The sequence below is a fragment of the Triturus cristatus genome, chromosome 2_1, assembly GCF_964204655.1.
Source record: "Triturus cristatus chromosome 2_1, aTriCri1.1, whole genome shotgun sequence".
Lineage (NCBI taxonomy): Eukaryota > Metazoa > Chordata > Amphibia > Caudata > Salamandridae > Triturus > Triturus cristatus.
In genome coordinates, this window is record NC_140581.1 from 1,122,946,132 (window position 1) to 1,122,966,322 (window position 20,191).

The 20,191-nt window shown below is 43.8% G+C and overlaps 1 protein-coding gene across 1 annotated transcript in view; it reads left to right on the plus strand.

Moving 5' to 3' along the window:
• Positions 1-20,191, plus strand: part of LOC146866453 (17-beta-hydroxysteroid dehydrogenase 13-like) — a 294,735-nt gene that overhangs the window by 235,297 nt on the left and 39,247 nt on the right. The window contains exon 5 of the mRNA XM_085636530.1: positions 12,206-12,343. Coding sequence (XP_085492656.1) covers positions 12,206-12,343 — 138 coding nt within the window. The remainder of the gene's footprint in view (positions 1-12,205; positions 12,344-20,191) is intronic.

The window sequence follows — 20,191 nt, forward strand, 5'->3', positions numbered from 1 at the left end:
ACCCTACCCTATGAGCTTTTAGGGCCTATCATCGGGGTGACTCATATGTAATAAAAAGGAAGGTTTAGGCTTGACAAAAGGTTTATTTTTCCAGGTCACAATGGCAGTTTAAAGTTGTACTGCAGGCTATAGTGGCAGGCCTGAGACATGTTTTAAAGTGCTACTGTAGTGGATGGCACAATGAGTGCTGCAGTCCCACTAGTAGCATTTAAGTTAATGGATTTGGGTGCATTTAGTACCATATACTATGGGCTTACAAGTAAATGAAAGGTGCCAATCAGGTGCAGGCAAATTTTACCATGTTTTAGGGAGAGAGCACTGCTGTAAAGGAAGTCCAGTGGCCTTAGTGTAGTTTATAAGAAGAAGGTTTATTAGATCGTAGTTACAAATGGTAAGTAGATAGCTAAGCCCCACCAGGAGCAGCATCCTTTGCCTCTCAGCCTATATTTTCAACTGACACTCAATCCAGTGCAAACACTCTCAACTTTCTACATGACCTCACAAACTGGCTGAGCAGCCAGGACTCGGAACGGTGGAGAGGATGCATTTAAATACAACACACACAAGCACTTTAGCAATGGTAGCAGTGGTAAAGTGCACAGAGGACTAATGCTTACAAAAAGCAACACAGGAGGGGTTAAGATAAAACACATTTAGGGGTGACCCTCAAAGAGAGCCAGGTCCAACAGCTGGAAATGTTGAATTCTGAATATCAACAGGGCAGAATATTATTACTGCTACATAGAGGGACAAAACATTGAAAGGTAAGTTTTTATATATTTTATATACCTAATTTCACATATATGTACCGTGGTAATATATATGTATATTCGAGGTACGTAGATGAGAAGTTAAGGATAGTAATCCTTCCTCTGTGCACTTACATTTTGCTAATCAGGCCCAGTGCAGCAGCTAAAAGACGGCAGATGGAGCCACTGGTGTAGAACTGCTGTGAGGCTTTCTTGCAACCTAAAACAGGGCTCTTCGTGAGGAAATCCTTAACATAATTGACAGAGAAAAGAGCCCCAGATGGTTGAGAATGTCCTTGCAGAGTAGAGTGATGGACCCCGGGACCTGATCAGACCATCACAGAGATGAGGAGTCAAGGAGATGTGGGCAAAGATCCTGGAATCAAGGAAAGTACAGAATTCGGATGTTGCAACTTGACATGAAGGCAGGGAGATGTATGAGCATGAATGAAATAACCTTGGGAGAGGCATGGGGTAACTTGGTAAAGTCCACTGGGTAGACACCTATCCACCAGTAATACGTGAGCTTACAATGTGGAAGCGCCAGGCGGCTTGGAAAGAGATGTTCACACTTAGAAGTGTCTGACAATTGCAATCCTGCATGATGAGCATTGCAATATGGTCACAGAAGTACTTTAGTAATGAGCGGACAGATATCTACTGGGTCTCATTATCTCAGAGGTCATGATATGCCAGAGTTAAGCAGGGGACACGCAGAAGCAGGAGGTAAAACCATTGCGCTGCAAGAACCATGTCTGTAATATGAGCCCATATTTGAAGTGGCCAAAGAGCTGAAACAACTTGTTGAGGCAGTAGGGTCTGAAACATAACACAAAAGACACTTTACATTTGAAAGGACCAATCTTTTGAGTGGGGAGATTGCCTTGTTAAAGAGAACAGTATCATGTAATTCCTAACCCTGCTAAGACAGATACAACACCAGGTTGAAGTGTAGCTCGTTCATAAAGCATGGCAACAGAAAAGAGAAAGAGGGAGCACTCAATAAAAGGCATGCTGGTGAAATTCTTTTCGTAGAAGAAAAAGACAAATTGGAAGGGCAAGCTCACCGATTCTTCCATAGAGACACTGCTGTCTAACCTAAGCAAACGGTACCAACGGAAGAAACAGTTTAAGAACTGCTTAGTGGACTCCATGGTGACTTCTCCTCATTGAGAACTGAACTGAGGCAAGAACCCAAGGAAGTCAAAAAGGACATCAGCTCGTTAGAAGAGAGAGGTGTTCTCATTGGAGGAAAATTGTACAAACAGAGCTGAAGAGCAGGAATTCCTTACAGAAGAGGTCATCGATTTGCAGAAACAAATCATCAACCTCCAAAGAAAGTTTGAAGACTTGGAAGATCCTTTTAGACAAAATAATATTAACCAGGATAATGCCCAGAGACCTCTTAGAGCAGTTCTAGGGTCTAGTGACTCTGAACCGGTAGAATAAGATAGAACACACTGAACCTCAAACTCTTATATGATGGGAAATGCAACTTTTAATATTTTGACAAGGGTCCGCCATTTCAAAATGCGAATGGAATATAATGGAAGCTGAGGGGGAGGAAAGGAAGACTGCTCTTTTGAAGGCCATAGGATTTTCATGATCTCTCTGTGGTAACTTTACAAAAGAGGAGAACCTTTCTCCTTAAGACTGACTTCCTCAGGACAAATGTAACTGCATACAGGTAGATTAGCCCTTCTACTTGATATTTATATGGAAAATCAGCTAGGCCAACTCCATTCATCATTATCTAAAGGAAAGACATTTCTGAATCTACTTGATAAACCATATGATGTTGAGAGAAGAGCAGACCTAGCACACTCATTCATGGTGGTCCCGGAGGCTGCAAAAAGGAAATTATGATAAGGTGTCAGAATAAGGATACAGAACAAAACTGCAGGTAGATGATATCAATCAATCAATCAATCAAGGTATCTGACATGCATTTCTATTATTTTACAATGCGTTAAATGCCCCAAATAAAAGAATAGCCATACTCCAGGCCTGAAAGCGAGCTTTGGGTTATATCTGTTTCCTACACACATGATGACACGAGATACCTGGTGACCTATGTCACAGGCATTTACCTTCCAGTTCTTTGCCCCAGATACAACTGAAGCGAAAGGAATTGGTATACTGATAGCACAAGATGTCAGGTTCTCCATGCGAGATTCTGTTTCAGACAAGAAGGGGGTAGTTATTGCCTAATGGCCTCCTTGGGGAATGCATTGTTTTCTTTAGCCACGGTGTGTGCCCCATATCAAGCCAGGAAGAATGTCTTCAACAACCATAGCAGAAAGTGCTCCAAGATGCAGTGAGATGCTTCCTACCATAGGACCTGACTAGAACTCAGTGTTAGATGGAGGTTAGGATAAATTCGGTTTATGGTATGGGGCACAGTAATCCTATCAGTGGAAGGAAATAAATGACTGTCCAAGCTAGGTCTGATAGAGGCAAGAACACTACACCATGGAGAGATCGATTTTTCTCATTACTCTGGAAACCATAAACCTTATGCACAAATACTTCACATTAGTCTGAGAATATCTGAGCATGGGGTAAGAAACCTGAACCCCTCACCTCCAGACTCAGCTTCCAGGAAGGAATGAAGGACGTGCAACGTTGATGAGCTGCAGCTGCCTAAAGCTCAACTCGGAAAAGACAGAAGTCCTCGTCCTCGAACCCTTCCCTTCTGCATGGGACAACACCTTGTGGCCCACCGCCCTCGGCAGCCCTCCCACATCCATGAACCATGCCCAGAACCTCAGCGTCATACTCGACTCCGCCTTTCCCATGACCCCACAGATCAACGGCGTCGCATCCACCTTCTTCAACACCCTCCGCATCATTCGCAAGACCTTCAAATGGATCCCCTCCCCCCAAATCAAGAAAGGCAGTCACCCATGCACTCATAACCAGCAGATTAAACTATGGAAATGCCCTCTACGCCGGGATCAACAAATCCCTGCTGTGCAAGCTACAGACCATACAGAACACCGCAGGCATACTTGTCGTCGGTGCCCCCCGACACGAACGCATCACCCACACCTGCGAGACCTCCACTGACTCCCCATTGAGAAGAGAGTAACTTTCAAGATACTCACCCACACATACAAATGCCTCCACAACATCAGACCCCAATATCCCAACAGAAGAATCGCCTTCCACATACCCAGGAGAAACCTCTGATCCGCCGACCTCGCCTTCGTGGAAACCTCACGCATCTGCAGAGGCAAAACAGGTGGAAGAGCCTTCTCCTACATCACAGCAAAGACCTGGAACGAGCTCCCGATCAACATCAGACCCCCCCCCCCCCCCCTTCTAGCGCCGTGAGACCCTCATGGGTGAGTATCGCGCTTCACAATTCCCTGATTGATTGATTGATAAAGATTGAATAGGCGTGTTAATGATTTTCTTGTTAAAACACAATAGTCAAAAAAGAGTTTGCTCTACAGATTAAAAATTATATACAACTTAATACACAGCAGGGAGTTGCCTGCGTATAGGTGTAACTCCAGCAAGGCAGTGATCCAGAGGATAAGTTTAATAGATTAAAAGAAAATAAGAGATGGCGATCCTGGATGATATTCTGAGGGAACGTATTGTCCCAGAGCAGCATCACATATTGACACAGTCAAGTTGGTTTTAGGGAACAAAATGTAATGATTAGGAATTAATTGCTTTGCAGTTGCAAATAATTGTGTTGCAATGGTTTTAATTAACTAAACAAATACATTAAACTTGAAACAGTCACAGAGAATATGCCACAAAATATTAGCACTTAAAAGCCACTCCACTTAATGGAACTGAAGAAGGCAGAATATACCAAGGCTAAGGTCAAGCAAAAATATTATGAGGCCAAATAGAATGAGGCGAATGGTTGCAGCTAAATTATAAAGGAAGCAAGCCCAGTCCTTTATTACAATAATCCAAGATGAAACAGGAAAATGAATAATATGGAACTGGGATAAGAATTATATTCAGACAATACTATCAGGGGCTGTATACCAAAGAGGAGATAAATGTTGATACATTGTTAGAGTATGTCAAGGGGGCAGGTGTTCATAGTTTAGCTGTGGAATAGTTAGAGAGCTTTGAACGTCCAATATGTTTTTTAAAAACATTTTGGGCCAGATTTATCAAGGGATTGTGTTGCCATTGTGTCACGAAGGGTGTTGCAAGGGCAAAACAATCCCTAAAACAGATTTACCAAGCAACACAAGGCCACCCTGCGTGGCCCTTCATTGCTTCATAAATCTGGAATAATGAAAGGCAGTGTAAGTCGCTGCCTTGCGTTTCTCTGTCCTGGGATGGCGTTTCATGGTTGGAGCGGAGGTGTTCCCACACATCCACCCATGGATTTTGGTGTATGGCTAGATTTACCAATACTGGTAAACCTGGGAATGGGTCAAAATGCTATGCCTTCCCAGGGGAGGGGACACACAGAGAAATAAGTGTGCTGCTTTCTGCAGCAACCTTAGAAAGAGGAAAATGCCTCTGGGGATTGTTTTTGTGCAGCAAGGTGCCCCTTCCTGCACAAAAACAATCCTGCCTACAACACAGGCACCCTTGCACCACAGCGCTAGGGTGCCTGCATTGGCGCAAGACAGCACATTGTGTGCCAGTGCAAGGAGAGGACAGGAATGCACCATATAATGTTAAATATGGTGCATTCCTGCCCTCTCTCTTTCACGCAGTGCAGCAAGGTGTCTTGCTGCATTGTGTTGTGTGAAAGTTTGATAAACCGGCCCCATTATTTGTAAACTTGGGTCCTGCACATGAGAAAGGTCAATACGAATCAGTTACACAGAAGTTAGGTTATTCAAAATGTAAGCCTTACATATGATGAGCAGGTCAAAGGCATGTTCTCAACAACATTGAGTGTGATGCTGTAGATAGTATTAACCTCTATAGCAGACTAGATTATTCTGAGTTCGAAGTACCGGTTGGGGAATATGACAATACATTAGGACCTGTTGTGATACCTACCAAACTGTTTAACATCATTGCCTAGACGCAGCAGTGGCACATCCTTTGTCAGAGGCTCGCGTGTCATTTATCCTGAAACCAGGTAAGGATGCAGACCTCTGCATCTCACATCGCAGCGTCTCCCAGGTCAATACCAAGAGCAAGGTTATTACAAACATATTGGCGACATGCCTAGCTAACTTGGCGCACCAACTAATAGATCCAGATCGAAAAAGATTTATAGACAAGAGACAAGTCAGGGACAACACCAAGAAGGTCATACACTTGATGAATATTGCCAACAAGAGAAAAAAAGGGCAGTACTCCTGCTATTAGATGCTGAAAAGGTATTTGATAGGATTGGTTGGGCCTTTCTTAAAGATGCCTTAAAGGCGAGAGAATGCGATCCAAAATCATCATGAGAGGCCCTGTCATACTCTTAGCTATTTTGCTGATCAAATGCTGCTAATTCTCCATTAGATATTTGGATATACAGTTTACAGCAACTACTCAGTGACTGTATAGTGTGAACTTCCCACCAGTGATCATAGTAATGGGGGCAGAACTTCAGAATTGGTATAAACAGTCATTGTCTGGGTTAGGACACCCATATTGCTGTTCTTATTCCAGGCCTTGCCTGTCATTGTTGAGCAGAAAGTACCTATCCAGTACCAAAGGATGTTCTCTGATTTTATTGGAGGGGGTAGAAAGGTATAGGGTCCATGCTAATTATAGGCTTTCAGCTGAACTGGCTAGTGAGCTTGGGTATCCTGAACCTGCCATTATATTTTCAGTCAGCACACTACTTTGCCACCTACATGAGTGGTTCAAGAGAGAAACAGAATGACAGTAGTGCTATATCAAGCATACCCTGGCAGGAAGGCCTCAGTTGGAGGTGCCATGGCTTAACACTTCATAAAGGCCTCCATATATAATGCACTTTGCAATAACACAGGGCAATGCAGTGTGGCCTGGCCATCTTTCCGCTATCCTTCACACTGTTGCATTCAATCCCCAAATTTTCTCAAAGTTTGTATTATTTGTATTACTCATTTTTACATTTAACCAACTGTTATTACAATTTCCAGCATTTTGGGTATATCTAGATGTAAACCACAAGTTTACCCAAAGATTGTACACAGGGACATTCCTAAAGTGGCAAAACATGAAGTGTACAAAGCATGGAGAGTGGTTTGTCAAGGATACAGTAAAATCTTTTTGCCTATATTAAGCAAGACTTTAGCCTAGGAGAGACAAATAAGACAGTGTAATCATGATCACTGACCCCTTTTGAAAACCTTTTGCAAAATGTAGAAGAGGACATGCATTTGATCTTTAGGATATATAAACTGTAGTTGGTGGGTGCGGGCACACATAAAGAATGCTTTGAGGAAGCTTGGGAGGAGGAATTGGGGTGTCCTTTTCAGTAGAAAGAATACTGAGATACCGTCAGAAGGGCATTACACATGCCCAGGGTGAAACTCAGCAACTAAAATATTATTACAATGGCTAGTGACACTCCAACGCCTCCATGCTTTCAACAGGGAAAGATGTGGACTGTGTTGAAGGTTATGTAGTAAAACGGGGATGATACCACATATTTTATGGAAGTTTTATTGTATACAAGCCTATTGGAATGAGGTATTTTTTGCAAAAGAAGCAATGATGGGGACATGACTTCTAATCTCTCCAAGTGGAGTGATACTGAGTGGTTTTCTAAGGTAGAATGGGGAAAACTCAAGGATATTTTTTCCTTGTCAATAAGTTGTTGCTGGATCACTAAGGAGTTTGTTCTGCAGGACTGCACAAGCACACCATATCCATGGCTAGTATGGCAAACACTAGTATGTACTAGGAGTAGAAAACATAACTCATGATATCCGAGGGCCTGAACAGGTCCTCACCAAGAAAAAGGCCAATCTTCTTCACTATTTTGCTGGTAACCTGAGAGTAATGACATGTCTGAGGAGTTTGAGAGTGCTCTATATCCTTCTGTTGTGTCGCCCATCTATATGTATTTGCTGTCACGTGCCTGTGAGACATTCTTCAAATTGACAGAGGTGAAGCAGGGTCAGGGGGATGGGAAGGAGGGAAAAGGAAGATAGCATGTTATGTGATTGCTTAGATTTGAGAGTCTGCAATAAGAATGTATTAACATTTAAATATTCAGGAGTCACTATAAGCTTGAGTTGCAATGGAATGAAAATGGGGTTCTAGAGGAGAGTGTGCAGGTCTAGGAAGAAAACTTGAAGGAATATTACTTGTTACAACTAGAGGTTGAATGAACACCAACCCCTCCCAGTGATCCAAAGTTTGGCCACAAAGGCAAGAACAGTATTGGGGATTTCTAGGATCTCAATCTTTATCTTGTAATTGAAAAATTTTGAGACATTCAGGAGTATAAGCTTTGCTAGGATGGTTAACCCAAATTTACTAATTTACTTCTTAAAGATTATCTGCACACGTGATGGTTCCTCAAAATTCCCAGCACTGACATTAAGCAAACTCCACACCAGCTTATCCCCACAGCCAGAGGGGAAGGCCCTTCAGTAAGATGCATCAAAGGAAAGGATCAACAGAGCATGATTCACAGGCCCAAGTCTATTGTTTTAAAGGAGGAACCATACAAAGCAATCTGGGCTGTATTTAGAAAAGGCAGCTTCCTCAGGAATCTCTTCGATTAGTTTTCTCTTTTCAATGACATGAACAAAAATGTCCATGACCTGCCATCCATTTTCTCTAAAAATACTGATGCAGCGGGCTGCAGACTATTAAAAGCGACGTCCAATGATAGCCCTGTGTCTCTATAATTTCTAGAATTTGTGAAAAGTTCTCTGCACCCGTGTTGGACTTGGCCCTCTCTGCAGTGTTACCCACAAACGTTTTCCCTTCACCCCTCCTGCTTTCTGAAATTGGTTTTGTTGGCATTAGGACTCTATGCTCTTTACCACTACTAACCCAGTGCTAAAGTACTTTTATATGGTAAAATTGGCCTCCACCTGTTCAGCAGATTTAATTTACTTATAAATCTCTAGTAAAGTGGTACTACATGTACCCAGGGTCTGCAAAGTGAATGCTTCTAGTGGACATGCAGCATTTATTGTGCTACCCACTAAAGTAGCATTTTACAACATGTGTCAGGCCTGCCATAGCAGCCTGTAGTGCAGTTCTTAACTGCTAATGCGTCCTGGCAAAATAAACCTTCTGCCAGGCCTAGACCTTCCTTTTCAATACTTTTATTCACCCTAAGATAGGCCCCAAACAGCCCACAAGGTAGGGTGCATTGTATATTAAAAGTGGGACATGTGTTTTTAAGTTTTACATGTCCTGGTAGTTAAAAACTTCAAAATTAGCTTTTTCGCTACTGTAAGGCCAACCTCTCCCATAGAATAACATTGGGTTACCTTATTACTTTTAAAAAGTGCTAACTTGTAATTGGGAACAGGTAGGAAAGTCATGTTTGGTCTCAAATAAATTGTAATTTAAAATCCTCTACAGTGGTAAAGTCGGATTTTTAAGTCACAATCCTGAAAATGGCCCCTTTTAGAAAGTTCGCATTTTCTTTTCCTAACCGTTTGGTGCCTGCTGCCAGTGCCTCAATTCACATGACCCTGCTGTTAGACTTTTTGTATTCTTCCCAAACAGTGAGACAAAAGTTCTTAGTCATGGACAGGATGGGCCATCCTGAAAGGATAGTTGGGGGCAGAGGAAGTCCTTGCCATACTTGCACTTCAGTAGGGGCTGTCTCCAACACACAAAGAAACATATCACCAGTAATTTGTCACTCTAGACGTCTTAGAGCCTTGGCAGGGGAAGGAAGGAACTTTCCAAAATCAGATGTGGCGGTAGCCTAGCAGTTTTCCCCACTTCAAAGGCTGTCACCCGGTACAAATATTGGACCGTCAGACCAACTTTTCCGTACACTCCTTGACATACAGAGGACATCAGACGGCTGCCTTGGACACCAAAAAGGACTGCCCTGGTGCATGAGATCTATCTTGTTTCTCAGAGGACTGCCTTGCTGCTACCAGAGGACTGCCCTGCTGCTTGAGGCCTGCCTTGCTGCTTGAACCCAGGACTACCAGTGTGACTCCAAGGGCTATTTGGAGGGTCGTTTGTGTGAGCTACAGAGACATAACAAGCTCCAGAGACCTTGAGCATTGAACATGGCCTCTTCTGAAATGAGTCCTAACCTGCCAAGTGGTGCCCCTCCAGTCCTGGATCCTTGGAAGTCATGTTAGAGGTGCTGCCCCTTCCTAGCTCTAAATGTTGAGACTTAGAAGAATTTTCACCAAAAAGTGCCAGAAATACCGACAGAAGACCAGGACCTAACTGCTAGCTGATCCGCCAAAGGAGCATCGCCAGTCAGCTTGACTTTGCAGTAGCTCCTGCTACTTTCTTCTGCATAATGTGATTGCTCATCAAAATACAATACAGCTCGACTCATCGATTACCACACAAGAAACAATAACTGAAATAACAGAAGTACATCTCAACATCAATGCAATGAGTGAGTGGATAGGCGTAGAGACAAAAGATTAGAGTCATAAGACATTTGCAAAAAGATTATGCAAATTCAGAATATTATACTAACCCACAAGAATTTGGGAAAACTACTCTCTGGCCATGAAAGCAGCAAGTCTCCTCACTGGAACTGCAGAGCAAAGATTAAGTCAGGATTTAGCAAACAGGAAACAGCCAGCCCAAATAGGAGACAGCAATGCAGATCTCTCCTCTCGCAAAGAAGTAAAACAATCAGCCACCTCAACCACTCCCACCGAGTACCTAATATTATACCCTAAAACTCAAAAAGACCAACCCACATTGTATCAAAATACATACTTGCTCTTAATTCTATTGGTTAAAGAAGGGGGTGTACTGTCACACCACTCTCTTCATGACTCTTCTGTAAATCTGTCCATTGTCCTCTTTACTCATTTTATCAACTTCCAGCCGAGGAAATACAAATTCGAGCTGCTGTCATAGTACACATTTCCTCCATCTCGGTCATGTAACAACTCTTGTGCCTCGATTGTTCAATTGCGCCGCTCTCTAAGGAAGTGTTCCGCTTCCAAAGATTATTTTGTTTCTCCACGCAAATTTTGGCAGGCACACAGCACCCGTGAAGGACAAACAGTTTTCCACCTTCCCATACTCGCTCAGATTAAACCTGCACTTATTTTCTGAAATTACTCTTGGACCTTTTCTGCAGAGCAAAAAAACATATTTCTACAGAAAACAACCACATTCATTATTGATCACTTATAATGCTCTACCATTGCGTACCCACCCTACGTGTTGCATTTGCCCATTCACATCCCAGCTTAAGGTTTTTTCCAACACATATTAGTATAGAACAATCAAGCAGCATTAGTCTTTTTATTTTCCATTAGTCATAAGCATTTGCGGCCTACTCAAGCATTATAGTTTTCTCTTGCGCAGTTTTCACTTTCCCTTATGTTAGCCCTTTTTCGCATATAGTTTGCACATCACACGATTAATGATTTCACACTTAGGGAGTTCAATCCAAGCAGGTTTTATTTGGCGAAAACCCTGCTCCATCATCAGCTACAGCCTGCAGCTTCATCCTGCTGGAGATCTTCAACTTCCCAAAAAGTGACAAAGTTTTAAAGTCAGAAATCTTCACCGCTTCTCCGCATACACAGTTGGCTGCCTTGCCCCTCTGAACTTTACCTTCTCAGGAAATTTTGTTCAAAAATTCTTCTACGTCCGAAGGTATGCCGAGACCAGGCCCAATCCACCTCATGTAGCCTTCTCGCGCTCCGTCGCAGTTAGCGTTTACTTTTGACTTTGTCCTGGTTTCGCGCAAATATATACTTGTGGTTGACACCTTGATCAATTAGTTGCTAGTTTCACTTAACTCAACACAGTGTCTCTAAGGTAAGCCAGACTGCTATTGTGCCAAGTTACCAGACGGTTAAGCACAGTTTAATTTAGTGAATTTTTATGGTTGACCCTGACAAGGTGTGTGGTTGTTGCTTGAGAAGGGTTTTCACCCTCCCTCAACCAATAACCTAATTTCTTACATCTCCGAAGAGCACAGTTTAGTACCTGGAAGACCTGTGACAAATACTTTGACGGTCTGTCACATTTGCTAAATTTTGCAGCATGCAATTGTTCAAAAGTCCTTACAATTGTGTTGAAAGCATTACATGGCACAGCCATACATTACCTCTAATAACTGATCACATGCCACACACATAATTCTGATAATTGGCCAACACCCACTTCCTTACAGTCGTTAAACTTCAATGCACTCCCTAGAGATTACAGTCTATTAGGATGCTTGGCCCTTTTCTTTTGAATGCCTCCCATCTCCAAGCTAAACTTCCCTTTATCCTGTGACTCTGCGCCAGCTTCCAATAATCCAGAACCAGATCATTTGTGAGGGCAGTAGACAAGTGCATGAAGAAAGTGCCTTTCAAGCTATTAATTGACTTTCATTTGGTTTGTTTCTGTTTCAGCTCCTCCAAACATGCTGCGGTTGGGTTTCACCGTGCTCTGACAGACGAACTCGCTGGTCTGGGGAAGGATGGAATCAAAACGTCATGTCTCTGTCCTGTCTTTGTAGACACGGGCTTTGTTAAAAATCCATCTTCAAGGTAAAGGAAATGTTTAGATCCATGAACTCTGATTCAGCATTATTTGTACCTGCCTCCTCTCTGAATAGAATTGAATCTGCAGCCCATCACTAATTATTTACAGTAGGTCTTAGTGAATTCACATAGCTCTTGTGAGAAAACAGTGTCACGGGTTCTGTTGATGTTAGCCAGTAAACCTTATCTAACATGGATAATTGAGCCCCATCGTTAAGAACGAACTTCTGACCGCCCTGACCTCTTAAACTTCCAATAGAAGTCTGGTAATCAGTAAGGTAAGACGGACACACACTTGTACATTTCATTTGGTAGTTATTGCGTTAAAGAAACAAAGAAACCAAAAAAATTCAAGTTTGTTTGCCCCTTCCAGTCTAACAAACAATGCCTGATTTCACTGATCGGTCTGTGTGCTCGCAATCTAATATGCTCTTTTTAGGTCTCGCCTGACCCAGCGCATGCGCTGGTCTGGCGAGACTTATTGAGAGGGCTCCAAAAAGTGCTACCAGGCCAGCCTAGAGCTACAGTGCATGTGTGCGGGTGCGCACGCCGCGATTACTTTCACTTTCGCTGCCCCACGGCCACTTTGATGTTTGATCGCGATCGCGATCACTTTCGCGGCCGTACAGCCGCTTGGCATAGCCAATAGGTCTCGCTTTTGGGACCTTATAAGTATTTAGTTATGCAATTGTTGCATGGCTAAACACTTATAAGGTCCCAAAGGCGAGACCTATTGGCTATGCCAATGCTTGTTATATTTTAAGTCCAGAAGCTGGGAAACAACGGACTTTACGGACAAATCCTTTTCTCAAGATTAAACGATACTATGAGCTCAGTACTTGCAGTCACTGATGCAACAGATGAACTGTTTTGCATTTCTTGACCTACTTACTGCAGCTCGCCAATAGAAAGCTAGACACCCAGTTGTTCAATAACCCCTAATCAATATCTTTCACCGTAGGGACATTGCGGATTCCGTTTTCTGAAACAAGCTGCAGCATTGGGAAGTTTGCTTCAGAAAAAAAGTTAGATTGGCCGTCCATAGCAAACAATTCGGCAATCACATTTCTGCTGAAAATGCTCTTGCCACGTTAATGGGAGTACTTTTATTAAAAATTATCCGCCACAGTGTTGCGGAACTCTAGACGCTGCATGGTCAGCAGAGCTGGGGTCTCTGCTAGTGCAGCAGCTTAACAAGCACTTAGGCTGAGGTCTAAATCAACCTCGAAGTGCAGGAACATTTTGATTCACCGTTAGAGGGGTGGTCCGATCTGTATACCATCTGCTTTTACATTTGGGGTCACTCTGGCTGCATGAGGGGTGCCTGAACGTGAGGAGCAGCTGGTAGAGTTATCACCGTCATGGTTTTATAGGAAACCATTTACCGCAATAAAGTGTATGGTGGTATCTGGAGACCATATATGATGTTTGTGTATGACTGTGAGTGCTGTGTTCCTGCATGCAGTCCAGGAGGGTACCACATTTAGACAGACATTGTGATGAGGACAGTGGAGGTCTGTGGGATGCATCGGCAGAGCTTGGTATGTGAGCATGGAGGAGTCTGATGTGTTCTTTGCTTGCAGAGTAGAGATGAGCTTGGTATGCAGAAACATCCATTTATGGTTGTCTGTGGTGAGTTCCATCCTGGGATAGGCCTTCATGAGAGACTTGGCCCAACGCTTGTAGACCAATGGTCGAAGCGGGCTAGCACCAGTCTGAATGAAGTCTTTGACAATCATATTCTCATAGTGTTGTAGGTCCCCGGTCTTGGTCTACAACCCCAACCAGGTTGGAGAGGAAAATAAGTGAAATGGAACTCAGATACAGTGCTTTTGTATGAGGCAGTAAGTGGGGGAAGCAAGGCAGGCCACTACCAAAAAGGCCCTTGTTTGGCAGAGATGACCCATGGGATTGTATGAAGGGATGGGTTCTGTTCGAGCCTTACACATCTTCAGACAGGAAGCCAAGGCTGTCCACGAGTGGATATATACAGATTATTTCTGGTTATTCCAACAGGGTGCTTTCACACCCACTCATAGGACCATTCGGTGCTTGTAGGAGAGTAGGATCTGCACTTATGTTGCCCCCACATTTTTTCTGATGTATACACTGGTTTCTGGCTATAGTCTGGCTGGGTCCCTGCTAATCAGGTCCCCAGTTTCACTGATCTCTCTAAACAACTTGGTGTGCATATTAGATGCACTAGTGATTGGATACTGTGGTACCTTATGAGCCCCTAGTATAGGGTACCTTAGGTACCTAGGGCATTGGTACTCCACAGGCCTACCAGGGGCTACAGCATGTATTATGCCACCCCTGGGAAGCGTTCTCAATCTGACACCACAGGCCTGCTACTGCAGCCTGTGTGAGGTAGTGTTAGCACTCCTCACTGAGGTATAGGTTCCTATATCTCACCATACACACACATATAAACCTATCAGCCACCCCTATTGCAGGCCCTATCAATCCTGAGGACAGGGTGCTTGGTTTACTATGTGAGGGGGTGCTTCTGCATGAGCAGGACCCCTCTGCGGCTGGCAGAGTCTATTCTCTGCTGCTGTTTGTGGATGCGGTTAAACCATATACTCTTAAGTGCATTATAACCTCGCGGTAAATGCTAACTTTGGAATGACTGCATCAAAACATGTCGTGTTTGGTGTCAAACAACTTGGAATAATACCCCCACACCAGTAACTGGTGTGGGAATATGATCCCACCCTTCTACAGGGGATGACATGTACCCACTGTACTAAACGGTAGAAATTTCCAAGAGCCCTGGCATCACAAAATGGATGCCACCAGCACAGACACTGGCCTGCCCTCCTGCTGCTGACCGAAACTCGCAGTGGAGGAAGCCCAACAAAAGGCATCCTGTCACAGGGAGGTGTCACCACCTCCCAGACAGGATTTAGTGTATTGGAGCTGGGTGGGTGCACTCTTAGAGTGCTTTGAAGTCCTGCACTGGGGGAGCAGTAGGCTCCTCTGTGCATATGCCAGCTCAAACCGGTTCAGGGGCTACCTGCTCCTGCTCTGGCGTGAAACTGGACAAAGGGAAGTGGGTGTAACCACCCACTACCCTGACACTCCTAGAGGAGTGGTCATAGAGCTAGTCCCTCCCACATCTTCAATATAAGATAGCAAGCATTGCCAATGCAATTCAGATAACCCTGGACGACGCTCTACAAAGAAGAATCCTGGCCCTTCGATGTTCCACTACCTTTGGAAGACAGAAGAATCTCCCTTGGAGTCAAGGAGTGACTCCCCTGCTTGGCAGGCACCAAAAACCTTAATCAACGGTTGCAAACTTCACCGCTCCCTCCGGAGTCCAAAGTCCCTGTGGCCCCAGAAGCAGATTTCCTGACCTCTCGATGGCCATTTTGAGTCTCCAGCAAAGCTGTGGCATCTGGACCCCACGAGTGACGAGAAACTGCAATACCTGGGAACCGTGCACTATTATCGAGTGCAAACCCTAAACAACGTTCTACGAACTTGTGCTTTGGACCATTTGTGGTCCAACTCCCCAGCAGGTCTTGTACCAAAAGTCAGCAGCCTACCCCGTCCCGAGTGACCGTGGGCTCCTGTGAAACTTTTCCTGCGGCGGCGTCTTTGCGATCACTTGCCCGTTGGCTAGTGGGTCCCCCGAAGACTTCTTTATCGACTCAAAGGGCTCTCCTGGTTGCTCCGGGCCTGCCCTCACTTACCGTTGCTGGGTGGGTCCATCAGACCTTGCTGGTCTGCATCATCGACTATCTTCAGTCTACACAAGACTTGCAGTTGCCAAGGCTTGTTGGCTCCAATCCGGTTGCCGACACTGTCATCAGCTGCAGACATCGTGGGACACTCCGAATCCAGCTGCTGGTCATCGTCGATCCCTCCTGGACCTCGTGAGCGAAGAGTAAAAACACCATTGACGACCTGAATCAACGCGACATTTGTGGTCATCCATCGTGCTGGCCACCGGTCACTGGCAAGTGACCTTGAACACTGTCCCTTCAATTTTTAGGTCCTCTCCATCTTCAATCCACCTTCAGATTTCAGCGGACACCTCTCCAGTCGTCACAAGCAGCAAGTCTTCATTGGTCTCCATTGAAAACAGCATCTCGACCCGACACCAAAAGACACCTATGCACCCGGCTTCCCTGGGTGAGGTAACTCGTGCACTCCGGTGCCCAAGTGTGTGTTGGCCCTCGAAGTACTTACCTTGTAAGTGGCTTGCTTGTTGACTTCCTCGAAGTGCCCTAAAACTTTAAAATACAAACCGCAACTTGCTCCATTGTAACCAATAGGAAGCCCGCGGCTGTGTTTAGACACTGCACGCGTCTCTCGTGGGCTTGTTACTTATCTGCTAACACTGCAGTATTGAAGCCCCAGCGATTCCCAAGGCCCTAGGCTTTGTCATTTTGCAAGTCGACTTTGTTAACCCATTTTTTTAGTATATGGTCTGGTACCCCCCTAGGGCTCCAGCCATATTTGTGCTTAATTTATTGAGAACTGTTGACATTTGAATGTATACCTGGCGTCTAATCTCATAAAGAGATTAGTAGAGTGTGTCTAGAAATAAATACATATATATTTGATATATATATACCTGTGTGGTGTCCTTTTCATTTGGTAATTCAAGCGATTATAAGGTAAAACAAGCTGCTTTACATTCCTCAGAGACTTAGCCTGAATGCTGCTCTCCACAGCTACCACTAGGATAGCTTTTTTTAAAAGGTTGTCTTAAACCTATCTACCATAAGAGTCGAATTGGACTGGTGCAAGGTTCTCACAGTGCTGATCCACTGCATCACTCATTTCCCTGGAGAGCTGGGCGAACGCCATAGATACAGAATGAAGGGGTGGAGGTGCCACAGTTTTAAAGAAGATGAAGACACCTAGAACCTCAGTTTGGAGAGACAGAGGGTCATCAGAACCAAGAATTACTGAGAAAGTCCTGGTACGAGTATTATTTTGTTGAAGCAAGTTAATTCTATATTGATTATTTAAAATCATCACAATATCTACACAAAAGTTATAACAAAGGAAAAACAATAGCAGAACATATTTCCAAGAGCATAACAGTAAAATCATGCATTACGTTACGAGTCAATTCACTCCTCCTTGATTTAGTTTGAAATGAAGATAATCAAAGTAAATTAGTAAGTCCAAATTATTATTTTATTTGTTCAGACGTAAAGGTTCTGTTTCAGGTAATCCGATCATTCAAGATTATATCCTATATTATTTTGTTATTTCTTTCTTCACATTTCAAGCGAAGTGAACAGTCATATTTGGAGCAAAGTGAACAGCCAACAGCCGACACGTGTTTCACCCAATGGCTCAGAATTGGGCCAGGGTTTTTTCAAGGCTTACTGTTCAAGGATGCCACATAGCATATTAGCTTCGCGTTTCACTTTTCAACAGCTGCACAATACAACAGGTCAAATATTTTTTATGAGAGTCGTAGTCCCGGGATAATCCCAAACGCTGTTCTTCCCACCAAAGTGCAGCTGTTGAAAAGTGAAACGTGAAGCTAATATGCAATGTTCCTACCAATTCTGGCGTGTTGGAGAGGCTCTCGACTTGGGTTCTTGAGGGTTCTAGTCTGTTCAAGGTAAGGGCGACCCTTTCTGGTAGCCATGGCGCTGCCCACAATGAAAACCCATAGCAGACTGTGCCTTCCAAAAGGAAAAAAACCTGTGAGGAAACACCTCTGTTGAAGGCGTAGACTCCAGGAATGGAAAGGAAGGAAATAACCCACAAATAAGAGCAAACACCAGCAAGGAGTGGAGAATAGAAGGCAAGAATTCCAAATAGGAGTGGAAAGTTAAAAGGAATCCAAACTGGAACAGGAAGCACCAACCGCAAACAAACATGCGCCATCAGGAAGCAAATATACACCAAGCAGGAGCAAAGGTCACCAAAAGGAGCGAGTACACACCAGCAGAAGCAAGGAGTTATGCAAAGCAAGGCAATGAAGCATTTAGCCTCTTAAATAACGATAGGCAGGAAGTGATTTACCAGGAAGTGATGTAACAGGAAATAAGCGGTTGCCATCTTGGATAGGGAAAAGGAAGTGAAAGGAATAGGAAAGGTTGCCATCTTTGAAAGGGTAAAACAAAGAACCTTCCCAAGGCCCCCTGGGAAACAGGACTGAGGTCTCATGGGAAGAAGTAACCAGATGTCACCAGGAGAATATACTGGAAGCCGCAGTGAAATGTACAAAACAAAAGGTGAGTGAAAATGTGCCCCACAGAAGTACTGGTAGCAGCAGCTCCAAACTTGGAGCTGAAGGGTTCCTACTGTGTATTAATGAGCATTAACGGGCCACCTTGTGGTGCTCAGGCGTGCCCGACTAGACATAAACATCGCAGAGTGTAACCGCGATGCTGAAACAGCGGTCAGCCGTGCAGCACCACGACACTCCCAAGAAGATGGAGGCGATGCAGGGGGCGTCGCAGGCTGCACTGCGGCCTGCGATTATGAAGCGTGCAGCGCCACAGGCTTAGCCATGGCCCGCGGCGCAACAGTAGACCACTTAACTCTATGCCACTCCACTCTACGGTAATACACTCTATGCCACTCCACTCTATGCCACTTCACTCTACCCCACTACACTTTATTTCACTCTACACCACTCCACTTTATTCCACACCACTCTATGCTACTCCACTCAACTCCATTCAACGACACTCCATTCTACGACACTCCACTCGATGGCACTCTACGATTTTAAATGTTTTTATAAAAAAATAAAAACCATTGAAATTGAATGAAAAAACAAAGGTTAAAGGGTAGTTATTGTAAGGGAAAGTTTATTTATTGTTTGCAAATTATGCACCACCTTCAAATTATTATAACTTGTGCACCTCTGTACTCAGTGTTGTCAACTCACTAGCCATACTACATTCATTATAACTCGTGTCTTTACAATGCAGTTCTTATAATCTTTCATTTCACATCACCTATACTATGCAAAATCATTGCATTCATAACAACACTTATAATATCTCAAATGACTTCATTTGTAAGAACACTGTGTATGATAGAGTGGCAAGTAATAGTTCATTTACTGTGGCTAGTGAGTTGACAACACTGGTTACGGAGGTGCACAAGTCATAGTTATTTGAAGGTAGCGCGTCAATTATACATTTAAGGTATAACTATAACTTTAGAATTTCTAATGTTTGTGTAGTTTAAGTTTGGTTTGTATAGAAAAAATAAATAAAGTTTTCATAACTATATCTAATCTTTGAACTTTGTCTTTTTTAATTGAATATATATTTATACCCCTTACAAAACGTCAATCACCACTTCTAATTATGACCTGGTTACCATAGCAAATGTTTTTTTTTATTTGCTAACAACGTATGTGCCTTTAGAGGAATGTTCATGAAATATTTTTTAGTTCACTCACCTCAACTCCTTATTTGAAAGATTCGGGGTGATCCATCAAGCAGGGCTTGAGAAAAAAGGTTGGTCCTGAAGCACAATTTATTAATGCAATTTCCATAGGGGCTTTAGAACAGAGCTACAGTCCAAATGGCTAATCAGAATTACACCAAATTTGGCAGAAAGCTAGATGGATACCCTGAAAGAGTGTAAATCCATTCAGTAGTTTTTGAGAAATTAAGGTTCACATTTTGGGTATATCTGAATGGCTGGGTTCACTGGACTCTTACGGGAGTCATGCAGACAAGCAACCTCAAATATTAGAGCTATCTGATTGGCTGTGTGGGATTTTTGTTCCCATTGGCTGTCTCGTGAGTGAGTAGCTCCCAGCAGCTCTGCGGCCAACGCCACGCTATGCATGGTGGGAGGATGGCTGCCCGCCGGGGGTTAGGTGCAGGGCCGTAGGTTGTGCGCAGCAAC